Source organism: Callorhinus ursinus, unplaced genomic scaffold (assembly GCF_003265705.2).
Source record: "Callorhinus ursinus isolate GAN/ISIS: 27379988/994484 unplaced genomic scaffold, GSC_fseal_2.0 scaffold104, whole genome shotgun sequence".
Classification (NCBI taxonomy): domain Eukaryota; kingdom Metazoa; phylum Chordata; class Mammalia; order Carnivora; family Otariidae; genus Callorhinus; species Callorhinus ursinus.
In genome coordinates, this window is record NW_027397166.1 from 839,173 (window position 1) to 857,736 (window position 18,564).

The 18,564-nt window shown below is 37.1% G+C and overlaps 1 protein-coding gene across 5 annotated transcripts in view; it reads left to right on the forward strand.

The window, feature by feature from the left end:
• Window positions 1-7,765, forward strand: part of RRAGB (Ras related GTP binding B) — a 42,807-nt gene extending 35,042 nt beyond the window's left edge. For all 5 annotated transcript variants that reach the window (XM_025852069.2, XM_073889240.1, XM_025852067.2 and 2 more), the window contains 3 exons: window positions 4,993-5,084; window positions 6,128-6,243; window positions 7,252-7,765. In XM_025852069.2, the coding sequence (XP_025707854.1) occupies window positions 4,993-5,084; window positions 6,128-6,243; window positions 7,252-7,349 (306 nt within the window). In that variant the 3' untranslated portion in view covers window positions 7,350-7,765. The remainder of the gene's footprint in view (window positions 1-4,992; window positions 5,085-6,127; window positions 6,244-7,251) is intronic.
• The last annotated feature ends 10,799 nt before the right edge of the window (window positions 7,766-18,564 follow it).

The window sequence follows — 18,564 nt, forward strand, 5'->3', positions numbered from 1 at the left end:
AATGGTGTTGGGAAAATTGGACAGCCACATGCAGAAGAATGAAACTGGACCATTTCCTCACACCACACACAAAAATAGATGCAAAATTGTTGAAAGACCTAAACGTGAGACAGGAGTCCATCAAAATCCTAAAGGAGAACACAGGCAGCAACTTCTTCGACCTCAGCCGCAGCAACTTCTTCCTAGAAACATCGCCAAAGGCAAGGGAAGCAAGAGCAAAAATGAACTATTGGGACTTCATCGAGTTAAAAAGCTTTTGCACAACGCAGGAAACTTTCAATAAAACCAAAAGACAGCTGACAGAATGGGGGAAGATATTTGCAAATGACATTATCAGATAAAGAGCTAGTATCCAAAATCTGTAAAGAACTTACCAAACTCAACACCTAAAGAACAAATAATCCAATCAAGAAATGGGCAAAAGATGTGAACAGACATTTCTGCAAAGAAGACATCCAAATGGCCAACAGACACATGAAAAAGTGCTCAACATCACTCAGCATCAGGGAAATCCAAATCAAAACCTCAATGAGATACCACCTCACAGCAGTCAGAATGGCTCAAAATTAACAAGTCAGGAAATGGCAGATGTTGGTGAGGATGTGGAGAAAGGGAGAACCCTTCTACAGTGTTGGTGGGAATGGAAGCTGGTACAGCCACTCTGGAAAAGAGTATGGAGTTTCCTCAAGATGTTATGAATAGAGTTATGCTATGACCCAGCAATTGCACTACTGGGTATTTACCCCAAAGATACAAATGTAGTGATCAATGGGGTACATGCACCCCAATGTTTATAGCAGCAGTGTCCACAAATCCAAACTATGGAAAGAGCCAAAAGTCCATCAACAGATGAATGGATAAAGATGTGAGATTGTGTGTGTGTGTGTGTGTGTGTGTGTGTAATGGAATATTCTGCAGCTGTCAAAAAACCCCGAAATCTTGCCATTTGCAATGACATGAATGGAACTAGGGGGTATTATGCTAAGTGAAATAAGTCAGAGAAAGATATCATATGATCTCACTGATACGAGGAATTTGAGAAACAAGACAGAGGACCATGGGGAAGGGAGGAAAAAATGAATCAAGATGAAACCAGAGAGGGAGACAAACCATAGGAGACTCTTAATCTCAGGAAACAAACTGAGGGTTGCTGAAGTGGTGGGGGGTGAGAGGGATGGGGTGGCTGGGTGATGGACATTGGGTAGTGTATTGCTATGGTGAGTGCTGTGAATTGTGTAAGACTAATGATTCACAGACCTGTACCTTTGAAACAAGTAATATATTATATGTTAAAAAAAAAGAAGATAGTAGGAAGTAAAAAATGAAGAGGGGGAAATCGGAGGGGGGGATGAACCATGAGAGACTATGGTCTCTGAGAAACAAAATGAGGGTTTTCGAGGGGATTGGGGTTGGGGAATGGGTCAGCCTGGTGATGGGTATTAAGGAGGGCACATGGAGCACTGGGTGTTATACGCAAGCAATGAATCATGGAACACTACATCAAAAACTAATGTTGTAATGTATGGTGACTAACATAACATAATAAATTTTTTTAAAAAACACTTTTGTTGAGGATTTTGATAATGAATGGATGTTGTACTTTGTCAGATGCTTTGTGTGCATCTATTGAAATGATCATATAGTTCTTACCCCTTCTCTTACTGATGTGATGTATCATGTTGATTGATTTGCAAATATTGAACTGTTCTTGTAACCCAGGAATAAATCCCATTTGATCACGGTGAATGGTTTTTTTAATGCATTGTTGAATTCTGTTTGCTGGTAATTTGTTGGTAATTTTTATATTTGTGTTCATCAGGGATATTGACCTGTAGTTCTCTTTTTTATTGGTGTCTTTATATGGTTTCACTATCAAGTAATACTGGCCTCCTAGAATGAATATGGAAGTTTTCCTTCCTTTTCTAATTTTGGAATATTGTGAGAATAGGCATTAACTCTTCTTTAAGTGTTTAGTGGAATTCACCTGTGAAGCCATCTGGCCCTGGACTTTTGTTATTGGGAGATTTTTGATTTCTGATTCAATTTCTTTGCTGGTTATCAGTGTGTTCAAGGTTTCTATTTCTTCCTGTTTCAGTGTTGATAGTTTATATGTTTCTAGGGATTTATCCATTTCTTCTAGATTGTCCAATTTGTTGGCATATAGTTTTTCATAATACTCTCTTATGATTGCTTGTATGGTTGGTTGTTATTTCTCCTCTCTCATTTATGATTTTATTTATTTTGGTCCTTTCTCTCTCTTTTTTTTTTTTTTTTTTTGATACATCCGGCTTAGAGGTTTGTCAATGTTATTAACTTTTCAAAGAACCAGCTCCTGGTTTCATTGATCTGTTCTTTTGTTTTTAAATTTCTTTATCATTTCTTTCTGCTCTAATTTTTATTATTTCCTTCCTTCTGCTGGCTTAGGTTTTGTCCGTTGTTCTTTTTCTACCTCCTTTAGGTGTAGGGTTAGCTTGTTTATTTTAGATTTTTCTTGCTTCTTGAGATAGTCTTGTAATGCCGTAAACTTCCCTCTTAGAACTGGTTTTGCTGCATCCCAGAGGTTTTGGACCATTGTTTTCATTTTCATTTGTTTCCATGTACTTTTTATTTCTTCTCTGATTTCTTGGTTGACCCATTCATTGTTTAGTAGTGTGTTATTTATCCTCCATATATTTGTGGTCTTTCCCATTTTTTTCTTTTGGTTGATTTCTAATTTCATAGCATTGTGGTGAGAAAATATGCATGGTGTGATTTTGATATTCTTGAATTTATTGAGGTTTGTTTTGTGGGCTAATATGTGATCTCTTCTGGAGATTGTTTTGTTTGTACTTGAGAAGAATGTGTATTCTGTTGTTTTGGGATGGAATGTTCTGAATACATCTATTAAATCCATCTGTTCCATTATGTCTTTGAAAGTCATTGTTTCCTTGTCGATTTTCTGTTTAGATCATCTGTCCATTGATGTAAGTGTGATATAAAATCCCCTACTATTATTGTATTATTATTGTTTAGTTCTTTTATGTTTGTTATTAACTGCTTTATGTATTTGGGTGCTCCTAGCTTGGGAGTCATGTAACTAGTGAGCATGCCAGAGTCTTGTTCATTATAGGAATTAACCAGGCAAATTACTTCACCAAATAAGAACAGCCATGCACCACCATGCACAGAATCGGGAAAGAACTTTCCATGTCAATGCTGTCCATGTCCAGGCTGGGTAAGGTTTCCAGTGTTGAGTCAGATTAAGCCACAGGCTCTAGGAAGGGTGGTGCCCTTCCATCAATTCCTTTAAATTGCAGCTTTGTAACCTCTGAACCCAAAGGTTCCCTTTGGAACCCAAAGACTTTGGTTTCCTGGAAGCTACCTCACAGATCATGGTTATAATGCTTCTGCATCATCAGTCATCATCATTTGTGGTAGAACTACAGTGGTATCTAATTATCTTTGAACCTCCGACATTCATTCATTCATATATTTTATATATATATATATATATATGTATATATATATATATATATATTCAGTTAACCACTGTATAATATGTCATTAGTTTTTGATGTAGTGTTCAATGACTCATTAGTTGCATATAACACCCAATGCTCATCACAACACATGCCTTCCTTAATACCCATCACCCTGTTACCCCATCCTCCACCCCCTCCCCTCTGAAACCCTCAGTTTGTTTCCCAGGGTCCATAGTCTCTCATGGTTCATCTCCCTCTCTGATTTCTCACCCTTCAGATTTCCCTCCTTTCCCCTATGGTCCTCCACATATGAGTGAACCTCTGACATTCATTCTTAATTAATGAAAACATTCTTGGCAAATGTTTTCACTCTTGTCTGTCTTGTGTCAGTCCAAGAATTAGACCTGTAGCAGTGCAATATGAATGCCCCTGCCCATTTCTCTTAATCAGTCATTTTGTTGGTTCTGAAAACCAACAAAATAGAACCATGGTCTTATTCCATTATTACTAGCTGCCTATGCAGGCGGCTATGGAAAAAATCCTGCTTTATGCTTTATGGTCCTGCTTTGAACACTATGTTTCAAAGTAAATGCTTCAGACCCCATGGGACACTCAGCTAGGAGCATAGAGAGGGCGCTGATAAGAAAGAGGTGGGGACAGGGAGGGGCATGCTTCACTGCATACTTAAGATTTTTAAATGTAGGGGCACCTGGGTGGCTCAGTTGGTTAAGCGACTGCCTTCGGCTCAGGTCATGATCCTGGAGTCCTGAGATCGAGTCCCACATCGGGCTCCCTGCTCAGTGGGGGGTCTACTCCTCCTTCTGACCCTCTTCCCTCTCGTGCTCTCTGTCTCTCATTCTCTCTCAAATAAAATCTTAAAAAAAAAGATTTTTAAATGTAATACCCAAAGCCACTTAGTTATAGCCTTCATTAAAATCAATACATTAGGTGCGCCTGGGTGGCTCACTCAGTTAAGCAGCTGCCTTCGGCTGAGGTCATGATCCTGGTGTTCTGGGATCAAGCCCCACATCCGGCTCCCTGCTCAGCAGAGAGCCTGCTTCTCCCTCTCCCTCTGCCTGCCACTCTGCCTACTTGTGCTCTCTCTCTGTCAAATAAATAAATAAAATCTTTTAAAAAAAATCAATACATTAGGTACTTGTGAAGAACAGTTAAAAATTTTATATTTTTTTCTTTTTAATTTGTACTTATTTAATCAAAAAACATACTGTGAAATATTGAAATAAGATGAACATTTAATTAAGTGAGGAAGAACAGCACTGAACCAAAATAGATAATACTTTAATGCTCTAATAAAATTATAACCAAACACTATTATATGGGTTATCCATAGGGATGTTGAAATTATGCAGAACATTGGCATGATATGGGAAAAAAGAAACAATAAACCAGGTGCCAAGTCTACCCTGAAAATAGGGTGACCAAGAGACTAACAGAGGTCTGCCTTGAGGAGTAAGTAGCAGAGGGTGATATGACTACCTTGCATATTTAAAGGCATTGCTCTTTTTCATAGGTGATTTCTCACTATCAGTGTAAAAAGCAGCGTGATGCCCACAGATTTGAGAAAATCAGCAACATTATTAAGCAGTTTAAGCTGAGCTGCAGGTAAGAGATCTGTGTGATTTATTTATGTCTAGAAAGAAATTATTGTCATTTTTGAGGGGTTCAAATAACTATAGTAGACTGCACTTCTGTATTCATAAAAGTTCGTTTAATCAAAAAGAAAGCTAACCTCTAAGGGAACCTAGAGTTGACTAAGGTGAAAGTCTGATAGAGAAGAAGCATGTGCAAAAAAAGCAAAAAAGCCTTTTGAGATACTTGATACTATTTAGGAAGAAATAAACAGAAAATGTCCAAGAGAGTTTTGAAAAAGAAGAAAGGAGAATTTACCCTAACAAATAAAAGATTTACTGTAAAACTATAGTAATTAAAATAACAATGTAATGATTCAGGAATAGTACAGAATAGATTCTAGAAATGCCTAATCATGTTGTCTCACCTTTGATAAAATACAGTTTGAATCATAACATTGTGAATGTAGGAAGAAAGAATGGTAGAACATTATAATTTAGTAAAGATCTAATCAACAAAATTCTTATCCTAGTAAAATTTTGATGCCCAGACAATAGAATAGGTATAAGTACAGGTATAAGTTTACTCTTTTTATGCCTTTGTACTCTCTGAGACTTACTGGCATGTTTATGCCTACATTTTTAGGAAGAAATAGCAAATGATGTACAAATGTAATTACCTTGTTTGTTTTTGAAGAAATGGGATCATTTCTTGAATTTCAATATAACTGACATTCAAAAAATACACTTATTAATCACAATGAAAGGAAAATTTCAACTTAAGCTTCTTAAATATTAAAGAAATCTTTTGTAACATGATATTTTAACATGGATCTTGGTCTAAGCCCATTTCACAGTCAATATCAAGTCCTAATGCACTTTCTAAGTCACTTTACAAAATATACTAAATTCAGCATTAGAGTTTCCTTGGAAAACAAAGGGAGGTTAGTGATTAACTGTCTTAATGAAGTGATGAATCAAGGTATAATGGTATAAAAGGTTTAGCATAAAAGGTAAGAATGTTTTATATTGATATTATTTTATATTCTTTACTTCTTTTTCTCATTTCTCCTATAGCAAACTAGCTGCTTCTTTTCAGAGCATGGAAGTCAGGAATTCTAACTTTGCTGCTTTCATTGACATCTTTACATCCAACACTTATGTGATGGTGGTGATGTCTGATCCATCCATTCGTAAGTTTAAACTTAGCTGACATAGGTTTAAAGGCACATTCTTTAAACTAATTGCCCTAGAGGTAGTACTTTATTAGGTAATAAAAAAAATTTTGTAGTGGGGATGGCTGCATAGCAGTATGAATATACTTAATGCCACTGACTTATATATTTTGAAGTGGTTAAAATGGTAATTTTTTGTTATGTATTATTGACCACAATGAAAAGGCTATTTTCATACTAGTGGTAAGTAGTTTTTTTGTTTCATAGACTTACATTTTGAAGCTTAAAAATAATTTAGAGTAGGGTATTTTGTTTTTTCTTCATGGTATTTCAAAAATCAAGTTACTAAATCTAGGGATTTTGAAGAAAAGAGAATCCAAATGTATGATTTAATGCTTCATATAGTAAACAATTTTAAAAAGACTGATCAATCTAAATTCTGAACTACTAAATGTTAAACCATTTTAATGTATATTCCTAAGTACCATATTCCCATATTTGTGTTATGGGCATAAAGGGAAGTAGGTGTTTGGTATTTCCATGCCATAATAACCATATCCATCATAACCACTGTAATAAAGGTTCTAGCAGTATTTCTTTTCTTTTTTGTAATAGCTAAGGTATAGTACACCTTGGCTAATTAGTTTTTGATATAACGTTCATTGATTCATTAGTTGAGTATTTTTCGGATGTTCGCAGAAGTTTAAGTTATCTCTGATCCACTCACTTTTCCTACCTTTGGTTAATATTAAAATACAACATAAGATAATGGGTTTTATTCTAAAAGTAAACCAAACCAAAAGATTTTGAAATTTTATTTTGGAAATGTAGTATTTAGAATATAAACAAATCTTCTACTTATTCAGAAAAATTAAGTCCCGGTTAACTTGGGACTTCCTATTCCTGTATGTTCTCTGTGACATATGTTGAGAGATTTGGCTCTCTTTTGTTTGTTTTTATTAGTCATACATTCCTTTGGCTGCCTGTACTTATTCTGTTGGCTATTTCCTCCACCCCTACCCTCAGCTTCTGCAGCTACTCTGATCAACATCCGCAATGCCAGAAAACACTTTGAAAAGCTGGAAAGGGTGGATGGACCAAAGCAGTGTCTTCTCATGCGCTAAACATTGCCAAGTGTTGTTTCAAAAAATTTTGAAATACTGTTTCTTAATTAACCTTAAGGTATTCATATATGTAGGCTCTGAAATGTGATGCTTACCACTTCTATATTTCCTTCCTACTCTCTAGTCTTAATGTTTAACCTTGAATGCTGTTTACTAAAATAGCCAGTAAGAAGTTAGAAGATGAGCTGTTCATGGACTTGATGTGCATAAAATTATGTGATATGTAAGTGTTCTGATAAGATTCTAATAGTGTGTGTTCTGATAATCTGGTTCTAATAGTTGTGTATGCCAAAGCCTTTCCCAACATCATCTTGTATTCCCTATCAGATAGTAACCTGTAAGTTTGGAATATTACGGTTTTCTCAGCATGCATTAAAAATATTGCTTTACTTCAACTATAAATAAACGTTTGCTGTTAGGGATTTCAGTGTCTGTTTTTCTTTTCCTTGTTTCTTCAACTTTTCCCTAAGAGCAAATGAATTTCACAGTTATCCTAGAGGGAGAGGATCTACTGGTTGGGAAATATTACAGATTAAAGTTGGATAGGAAAGATGGAGCCAGATTATAGCCTTAATGTTAGGTAGAAGAGTTTAGATATAATGTGGTAAGAATAGGAAAGCATTATAAGCTTTTGAAAAGGGGAATTATGTGAAAGGGATTTTGAAAGAAAGTTAACCTAAACTGTCTGGGCTGACTGGTGGCAGTTGGGGAAGCTGTGGCACTAATGTAGGCCTGAGATGTGTTGAAAAGTCTCTTCCAGGATGCAATTGGGGAAGGAATGAATAAAAAGTTGAGGGAAAAGAGATAGGATTTATGAGATGTAAGTCGTCTTTCTCTGTAGTCCAGAAATAGTTAATTTATATATTCCATTACACCTAATGGGACATGCCTTCATTATGCTAGTCAAGTAGTATTAAAATATTTTTCAAGACGTGTTTTAGGAAGAGGATGGAAGATAGAGGAGTAAGGAACCCTATTTCAACCAGTCTCCAATTTAGCTGGATATCTACCAACCCATTCTGAACACCCACAAAATCAGCCTGAGATGTAAGAATATATATATCTGGATCTCTACAAGCAGAAAATCTCTGGCGGTCATGAGGTAGGAAGGGCAAAGCCATGATTCTGTGGGCAGATATTGGAAGATAAACAGAAGGGGGAGGGAGCCACCATAAGCTGGTATCAGGAAGGTGATATAATACCAGAGCACAAAAGCGTCCTGCGCTGGGGACCAGGCACAGACCACAAAGCGATAGCGGCAGGGAAAAGACTTTAGTGCAGCCCCAGACAGGATCCAGGAGCTGTGGGTGCATGTGTTTGAACCAGGGGCAGCTCGCAGTTTTGGAAGCACAAAGGGCAGAGATACACCCAGCCCTGGGATCGACCTCTGGGAGAATTGCTGTGAGGCACAACACTGGGGAGGCTGCGGTTTTTAGCAACAGAGACTGTGTGTGCTGAAGAGCTCAGTGAAGAGCAGACTATGATTTCTCTGCTCTGGGTCAGAGGTTTGGGTGCAGTGGGAAGAGACACAGAAAGCCCCCAGAGAACAAAACTCAAAAAAACTGGTTTCCACTGAACCCACCACCCACCCTGCCCCCAACAAGGGCAGGGCAATTCTGCTCAGCAGGATTGCATAAGTAACAGTGTGGCAGGCCCCTCCCCCAGAAGACAGGCTGGAAGAACAAGAGGACAACAACCCTAGGTTCTCTATAAAACGAGTGCATCTTACTTCGGTCGTGGTTAATACTTTGGACTCTGTACATTCCTTCAACCACCCCCTAACAGAATGACTAAGAGGAGGAACTCCCAACAAAGAAAAGAATCAGAGACTGTGGCCTCTGCCACAGACCTAATGGATATGGATATAAGCAAGATGTCAGACTTCAGAGTAGCAATTATGAAGTTGGTATCTAGGCTTGAGAAAAATATTAGCGCCAATATAGAATCTCTAAGGGCAGAAATGAGATATAATCAGGCAGAACTTAAAAGTGCTATGAATGAAGCACAGTCTAAACTGGATACCCTAACAGCCAGGGTAAACAAGGCAGAAAAATGAATTAGTGAGCTAGAAGATAAGATGATAGAAACGAAGGAAACCAAGGAGGCCTGGGGGAGAAAGACTTAAAGCCCAAGATACTAGACTGAGAGAAATTAATGACTCCATGAAACGTTCCAATGTCAGAATTATTGGGATCCCTGAGGGGGTGGAGAGAGAGGTCTAGAAGATATATTTGAGCAAATCATAGCTGAGAACTTCCCTAATACGGGAAAGGAAAAAAGCATTCTTGTCTAATGGGCAGAGATCAATGAGAATAGATCCCAAGATCAATGAGACTAGATCCCAAGATCAATGAGAACAGACCAGCACCCTGACATATAATAGTAAACCTGCAAATCTTAGAACCAAGTAAGCAATCCTGAAAGCAGCTAGGGGGAAGAGATTTCTTACCTACAGAGGGAAAAACATCAGAATAATGTCAGACCCGTCCACAGAGACCTGGCAAAACATTCAGGGTATGGAAAGAGAATAACAGGCAGCCAAGAATACTTTATACAGAAAGACTGTCATTCAGAATGGATGGAGAGAGAAGGAGCCTCCAGGACCGGCAGAACCTGAAAGAATATGTGACCACCAAGCCGACCCTGCAAGAAATATTAAGGGGAGTTTCTATAAAAGAAGAAAGACCCCAAGAGTAATGTAGACCAGAAATGTGCAGAGACAATCTATAGAAACAGGGACTTCACAGGCAACATGATGGCACTAAAATCATATCTTTTAATAGTAACTCTCAACGTGAATGGCCTAAATGCTCCCATGAAAGAGTTGCAGATTGGATAAAAAGGACCCATCTTGGCTGTCACCAAGAGACTAATCTTGAACCTAAAGTTACATCCAGACTGAAAGTGAGGGGATGGAGAACCATTTTTCATGCCAACAGACCTCAGAAGAAAGCTGGGGTATCAATTCTAGTATCAGACAAATTAGATTTTAAGCTAAGACTGTAGTAAGAGATACAGAGGGACACTATATCATTCTTAAGGGTCTATCCAACAAGAAGAGCTAACAGTTGTAAATATCTATGCCCCCAACATGAGAGCAGCCAACTACATAAGCCCACTGTTAACCAAAATAAAGAATCATATTGATAATAATACTTTAATAGGAGACCTCAACACTCCACACTCAGCAATAGATCATCTAAGCAAATCAACAAAGAAATGAGCTTTGAATGACACACTGGACCAGATGGACTTCATAGATATACAGAACATTCCACCCTAAAACAATGGAATACCCATTCTTCTCGAATGCACATGGAACTTTCTCCAGAATAGACCACATACTGGGTCACAAATCAGGTCTCAACCAATACTCAAAGATTGAGATTATTCCCTGCATATTTTCAGACCACAATGCTTTGAAACTGGAACTCAATCACAAGAAGAAAATTTGGAAGGAATTCAAACACTTGGAAGCTAAAGACCATTGCACTAAGGAATGTTTGGGTCAACCAGGAAATTAAAAAGGAACTTAAACAATTCATGGAAATGAATGAGAACAAAAACACGTTGGTCCAAAACCTATGGGATATGGCAAAGGCAGTCCTAAAGGGGAAATACATAGTCATCCAAGTCTCTCTCAAAAAAGTGGAAAAATCCCGAATGGACAACCTAACCTTACACCTAAAAGAACTGGAGAAAGTACAGCAAATAAAACCTAAACCAAGCAGGAGAAGAGAAATAATAAAGATTAGAGCAGAGATCAATGAAATGGAAACAAAAACAGTAGAGCAGATCAATGAAACTTGAAGCTGGTTCTTGAAAGGATTAATGAGATCAATAAACCTCTGGCCAGATTTATCCAAAAGAAAAGAGAAAGGACCCAAATTAATAAAATTATGAATGAAATGGGAGATATCACGACTAACACCAAGGTAATAGAAACAATTATAGAAATTATTATCAGGAACTATATGCCAATAAATTAAGCAACCTGGAAGAAATGGGATGCCTTCTGGGAAACTTATAAACTACCAAGACTGAAACAGGAAGAAATAGACAATCTGAATAGACCAATAACCAGTAACAAAATTGAAGTGTCAATCAAAAACCTCCCAAAAAACAAGAGTCCAAGATCAGATGGCTTCCCAGGGGAATTCTATCAAACATTTAAAAAAGAAATAATACCTATTCTCCTAAAGCTGTTTCAAAAAATATAAATAGAAGGAAAACTTCCAAACTCATTCTATGAGGCCAGCTCTACCTTGATCCCAAAACCACGCAAAGATCCCATCAAAAAGGAGAATTACAGACCAATTTCCCTGATGAATAGGGATGCCAAAATTCTCAACAAGATCCTAGCCAATAGGATCCAACAGCACATTAAAAGCATCCATCTTGGCTGGCTGGGATTTATTCCTGGTATGCAAGGATGGTTTAACATTCACAAATCAATCAATGTGATAGAACATATTAATTAGAGACAAGAACCAGATGATCCTCTCAATTGATGCAGAAAAAGCATTTGACAAAATACAGCATCCTTTACTGTTTAAAATTTTTCAGAGTGTAGGGATAGAGTCAACATTCATCAATTTTATAAAAACCATCTATGAAAAGCCTACAGCGAATATCATTTTCAATGGGGAAAAGCAGAGAGCCTTTCCCTTAAGATCAGGAACATGACAAGGATGCCCACTCTCACCACTGTTGTTCAACATATTACTAGAAGTCCTAGCATCAGAAATCAGACAACAAAAAAGAAAAGAAGGCATTCAAATTGGCAAAGAAGAAGTCAAACTCTCTTCATAGATGTCATAGATGACACATACTTTATGTGGAAAACCCAGAAGACTCCACCCTCAAATTACTAGAACGCCTACAGAAATTCAGTAATGTGGCAGGATACAAAATCAATGCACAAAAATCAGTTGCTTTTATATGCACTAACAATGTAACTGTAGAAAGAGAAATTAGAGAATCGATTCCATTTGCAATAACATCAAAAAACATGAGATACATAGGAATAAACCTAACCAAAGAGGTAAAGGAGTGATTCCTGAGGGGCCTGCCTCGTGGTTTGTGTTGACCCTAGTTGAGAGTCCACTCCTGGGCTTGCTGACCATAACCTGCTTCTGCACTTCACTGTTTAGACACTCTAGTGGTTCAGGCACCCCCATTCACTCAGTGACTCTTCGGATCCCAAGACCACAATGCCCCACCTAGAAATCTGCCTTTTCATTTCCAGAGCCCCTTTCAGAGAGGGATGTCTCTCACTAGAGCAGATTTCTAAGGGTTCTGATTTTGCACTCCAGTGTTATATCACTTTCCACGAGCCAGCTATTAGGAGGCTTCTTCCCCCTTCTGTTTATGTTCTGATATCTCCCCCACAGATTCACAACTCTGCACGTCCTACCTTGCAAAAAATAGTTGCTTTTCTGCTTGTAGATATACAGATATATATTCTTACATCCTCAGGCTGATTTCATGGGTGTTCAAAATGGTTTGATAGATATCCAGCTAAATTCAGGGCAACAGTTGAAAGGGGGTCCCCTACTACTCGACCATCTTGCCTCCCTCCTGTGACAATTTTTTAAATGTATTGTTGAATTCAGCATGCTAGTATTTTACTGAGAATTTTTGAATCCATGTTCATCAAGGATATTTGCCTGTAGTTCTCTTTTTTAGTGGAGTCTTTATCTGGTTTTTGTATCAGGGTAATGCTGGCCTCATGGAATTAATGGAAATTTGTAAAATGGAAATTTTCCTTCCTAGTCTATTTTTTGGAATAGTTTGGGAAGAATTGGTATTAACTTTTCTTTAAGTGTTTGGTAGAATTCACCTGTGAAGCCATCTGGCCCTGGACTTTGTTGGAACATTTTTTTTGATTACTGCTTCAATTTATTTGCTGGTTATCAGTCTGTTCAAGTTTTCTATTGATCCTCTTTCAGTTTTGGTAGTTTATACATTTCTAGGAATTTATCCATCTCTTCTAGGTGGTCCAATTACGTGTCATAGCGTTATACATAATATTCTCTTATAACTTTTTGTATTTCTATGGTGTTGGATGTTATTTCTCTTCTCTCATTTGTGATCTTATTTATTTGTGCCCTGTCACTTTTCTGTTTGATAAGTCTACCTTGAGGTTTATCAGTTTTATTATTTTTTGTTCAAAGAATCAGCTCCTGGCTTCATTGATCTATCGTTTTTGTTTTTGTTTTGTTTTTAGTTTCTATATCATTTATTTCTGCTCATTTATTATTTCCTTTCCTACGCTGGGTTTAGGCTTCATTTGGTGTTCTTTTCGAGCTCCTTTAGGTGTAATGTTTGGTTGTTTATTTGAGATTGTTCTTACTTCTTGGCTCAGGCTTATATTGCTATATACTTCCCTCATAGGGTCATTTTTGCTGGATCCCAAAGGTTCTAGAGTGTAATGTTTTCATTTTCATTCGTTTCCATGTATTTTTTTATTTCTTCTTTGATTTCCATTCGTTGTTGAATAGCATGTTGTTTAAATTCCTTGCATTTGTGGCCTTTCCTGATTTTTCTTGTGGTTGACTTCTGCTTTCTAGCATTATGGTCAGAAAAGATGCATAGCATGACTTCAATGTTTTTGTATTTCATGAGGCCTGTTTTATGACCTAATGTGTGATCTATTCTGCACAATGTCCCATGTGAACTTGAAAAGAACATGTATGCAGCTGTTTTAGGAAGGAATATTCTGAATATATCTGTTAAGCCCATCTGGTCCAGTGTGTCATTCAAAGCCATTGTTTGTTGATTTTGTTTAGATGATTTGTCCATTGATGTAAGTGGGGTGTTAAAGTCCCCTACTATTATTATTATTTATGTTCCTTTATGTTCTTTATTAATTGTATTAATTGTTTTATATAGTTGGGTGCTCCCATGTTGGGTGGAAAGATATTTATAATTTTTAGGTCTTCTTATTGCATTGCCCCCTTTATTATTATTATATAGTGTCCTCTTTTTCTTCTTACAGTTTTTGTTTTAAAGTTTAGTTTGATCAGTATAAGTATTGCTACTCTACCTTTCTTTGACATTCATTTGCATGATAAATGTTTATCCCCCACACACACACTCACTTTCAAAATGCAGGTATCATTAGGTCTAAAATGTGTCTCTCCTAGGTGGCATATCAATGGTTCTTGTTTTTTATCCATTCTGATACCCTATGTCTCTTAAATTGGAGCATTTAATCCACTTATGTTCAAAGTAATTATTAGTCAATATATATTTATTGTAATTTTATTATTTGTTGTTCCTGGAGATTTTCTCTAATCCTTTCTTGTCTTTCTCAGCTTTGGTCTCTCCTTTGCACTCAAAAAGTCCCCTTTAATATTTCTTGTAGGGCTGGCTTAGTGGTCATGAACCACCTTAGATTTTGTTTGTATGGGAAATTCTTTATTTCTCCTTCTATTCTGAATGATAGCCTTGCTGTATAAAGTATTCTTGGCTGCATATATTCCCATTTAGCAGTTTGAATATATCATGCCACTCCCATCTGGCTTACCAGTTTCTGTTGAAAGATCTCCAGTTGGCCTTATGGGTTTTCCCTTGTATGTGAAAGACATTTTTGTCTTACAACTTTTAAGATTTTTTTACTCTGTATCACTGTATTTTGCAAATTTAATTAAAATATGACTGGTGTTGACTTGCTTTTGATTTTAATGGGCATTCTCTGTACCTCCTAGATCAGGATATCTGTTTCCTTCCCCAGATTTGGGAAGTTTTTAGCTTTTACTTCTGCAAATAACTTTTCTGCCCCCATATCTCTTCTTCTTCTTCTGGGACTCCTATAATATGGATGTTATTACATTTGATGACGCCCTGAGGGAACTCAGTCTATTCTCCTCTTGCATGGTTCTTCTTTCTCTATTTTGTTCAGCTTCATTTCTTTCTATTATTTGTCTTCCAGGTCATTAATTAATTACTTTCCTTCTTCCAGCCTGCTCTTCATTGCATCAAGCCTGTTTCCAATCTAGTTTTTTGCACTTTTAATCTTATATTGATTTCTTTAATTTAAATTCAATTTAATTAACACATAGTATATGATTACTTTCAGGGGTAGAATTAATGATTCATCACTTGCATATAACACCCAATGCTTATTACATCAAGTGACCTCCTTAATGCCCATTGCCCATTTATTCCATCTTCCCACCCACCTCCCCTCCAACAGCCCTCAGTTTGTTTCCTATAGTTAAGAGTCTCATATGGTTTACCTTCCTCTCTGTTTTTAACTTATTTCATTTTATTCTTTCCTTCCCCTCTATTCATCTCTTTTGTTTCTTAAATTCCACATATGCATAAAATCATATGGTATTTGTGTTTCTCTGATTGGCTTATTTCACATAGCATAGTTCCATCCACATTGTTGCAAATAACAAGATTTCATTCTTTTTGATGATGAGTAATATTTCATTGCATATATATATATACCACATTATATCCATTCATCTGTTGATGTATAACTGAGTTCTTTCCATGTTTTGACTAGTGTAGACATTGCTGCTATAAACATTGTGATTTGTGTGCCCCTTCAAATCATTATATACCCTTTGGATAAGTACCTAGTACCGCAAATGCTGTGTCATAGGGTAGTTCTATTTTTAATTTTTAAGGAACCTCCATACTGTCTTCCAGAGTGGCTCAACCAGTTTGCATTCCTACTAACAGTGTAAGAGGGTTCCCCATCCTCTGCATCCTCGCCAACATCTGTTCTTTCTGGAGGTGTCAACTCTAGCAACTCTAGCGGACAGATGTGAAGTAGTATCTCATTATAGATTTGATCTGTATTTTCCTGATGCCAAGTGATGTTGAGCATATTTTCATGCATCTCTTAGCCATTTGCATGTCTTCTCTTGAGAAATGTCTGCTCATGTCTTAGTCCCATTTCATGACTGAATTTATTATTTTGGGGGTGTTCAGTTTCATAAGTTCTTTATAGATTTCGGATAATAGCCCTTTATCTGATATGTCACTTGTGAATATTTTCTCCCTTCTGTAGGTTGCCTTTTAGTTTTCTTGATTGTTTCCTTTGTTGAGCAAAAGCATTTCATCCTGATGAAGTTGCCATATTTCGTTTTGCTTTTCTTTCCTGTGCCTCTGGAGACATGTCTAGCAAGAAGTTGCTGTGGCCGAGGTCAAAGAGGTTTCTGCCTATGTTCTCTAGGATTGTGATGGATTCCTATCTCACATTTAGGTCTTTTATCCATTTTGAGTCTATTTTTGTGTATGGTGTAAAAGAATTGTCCAGTTTCATTCTTCTGCATGTGGCTGTCCAATTTCCCAGCATGATTTATTGAAGACACTGTCTTTATTCCATTGGATATTCGTTTCTGCTGTGTCAAAGATTTGTTGAACATAGAGCTAAAGATCCATTTCTGGGTTCTCTATTCTGTCCCACTGATATGTGTGTCTGTTTTTGTGCCAGTATCATACTGTCTTGATGATTACAGCTTTGTAATACAGCTTGAAGTCCGGAATTGTGATGTCGCCAGCATTGGCTTTCTCTTTTAACATTCCTCTGGCTATTTGGGGTATTTTTTGTTCCATATATATTTTAGGATTATTTGTTCCAGCTCTGTGAAAAATGTCTATGGTATTTTAAAAAGGATTGTGTCGAATGTGTAGACTACTCTGGGCAGCATAAACATTTTTACAATATTTATTCTTCCAATCCATGAGCATGGAATGTTTTTCCATCTCTTTTTGTCTTCCTCAATTTGTTTCATAGTGTTCTCTAGTTTTTAGAGTACAGACCCTTTACCTTTTTAGATTTATTCCTAGGTATCTTATGATTTTTGGTCCAACTGTAAATGGGACTGATTCCTTAATGTCTTTTTCTTTAGTATCAGTGTTAATGTAATTAAAGATGCAATTAATTTCTGTGCATTGATTTTGTATCCTGCTACATTGCTGAATTGCTGTATGAGTTCTAGCAATTTTGGGGTGGAGTTTTTTGGGTTTTCTACATAAAGTATCATTTCATTGGCAAAGAGAGAGTTTGACTTCTTCTTTGCCAATTTGAAGGCCTTTTGTTTCTTTTTCTTGTCTGATTGCTGAGGCTAGGACTACTAGTACTATGTTGAACAACAGAGGTGAGAGTGGACATTCCTGTTGTGTTCCTGACCTTAAGGGAAAAGCTCTAACTTTTTCCCCATTGAGAATGATATTTGCTGTGGGATTTTCATGGATGGCTTTTATGATATTGAGGTATAGTCCCTCTATCCCTATACTTTGAAGAAGTTTAATCAAGAAAGGATGCTGTATTTTGTCAAATGCTTTTTCTGCATCAATTTAGAGGATCATATGGTTCTTATCCTTTCTTTTATTAATGTGATGTATCACGTTGATTGATTTGCAAATGTTGAACCACCCTCACATCCCAGGAATAAATCCCACTTGGATGAGGAGAATAATCCTTTTAATGTACCATTGGATCCTATTGGCTATTATCTTGGTGAGAATTTTGACATCCATGTTCATCAGGGATATAGGTCTGTAATTTTCCTTTTGATGGATCTTTGTCTGGTTTTAGGGTTAAGGTATTGCTCATAGAACAAGTATAGAAGGTTTCCATCCATTTCTAGTTTTTGAAACAGCTTCTGAAGAATAGGCATTATTTCTTCTCTAAATGTTTGGTAAAATTCGCCTGGGAAGCCATCTACCCAGTCCTCTTGTTTGCCAGATTTTCTCTTTTTTTTTTTTTACATTTTAATTTTTATTTTTTAATTGTTATGTTAATCACCATATATTACATCATTAGTTTTTGATGAAGTGTTCCATGATTCATTGTGCATAACACCCAGTGCTCCATGCAGAACGTGCCCCCTTGAATACCCATCACCAGGCTAACCCATCCCCCCAACCTCCTCCCCTCTAGAACCCTCAGTTTGTTTTTCAGAGTCCATCGTCTCTCATTGTTCCTCTCACCCTCTGACTTACTACCCCTCATTCTTCCCACCCTGCTATTTTCTTCTTTTTCTTTTTTCTTAACATATGTTGCATTATTTATCGCAGAAGTACAGATCTGCGACTCAACAGTCTTGCACAATTCACAGCGCTCACCATAGCACATACCCTCCCCAATGTCTATCACCCAGCCACCCCATCTCTCCCACCCCCCACCACTCCAGTAACACTCAGTTTGTTTCCTGAGATTAAGAATACCTCACATCAGTGAGGTCATATG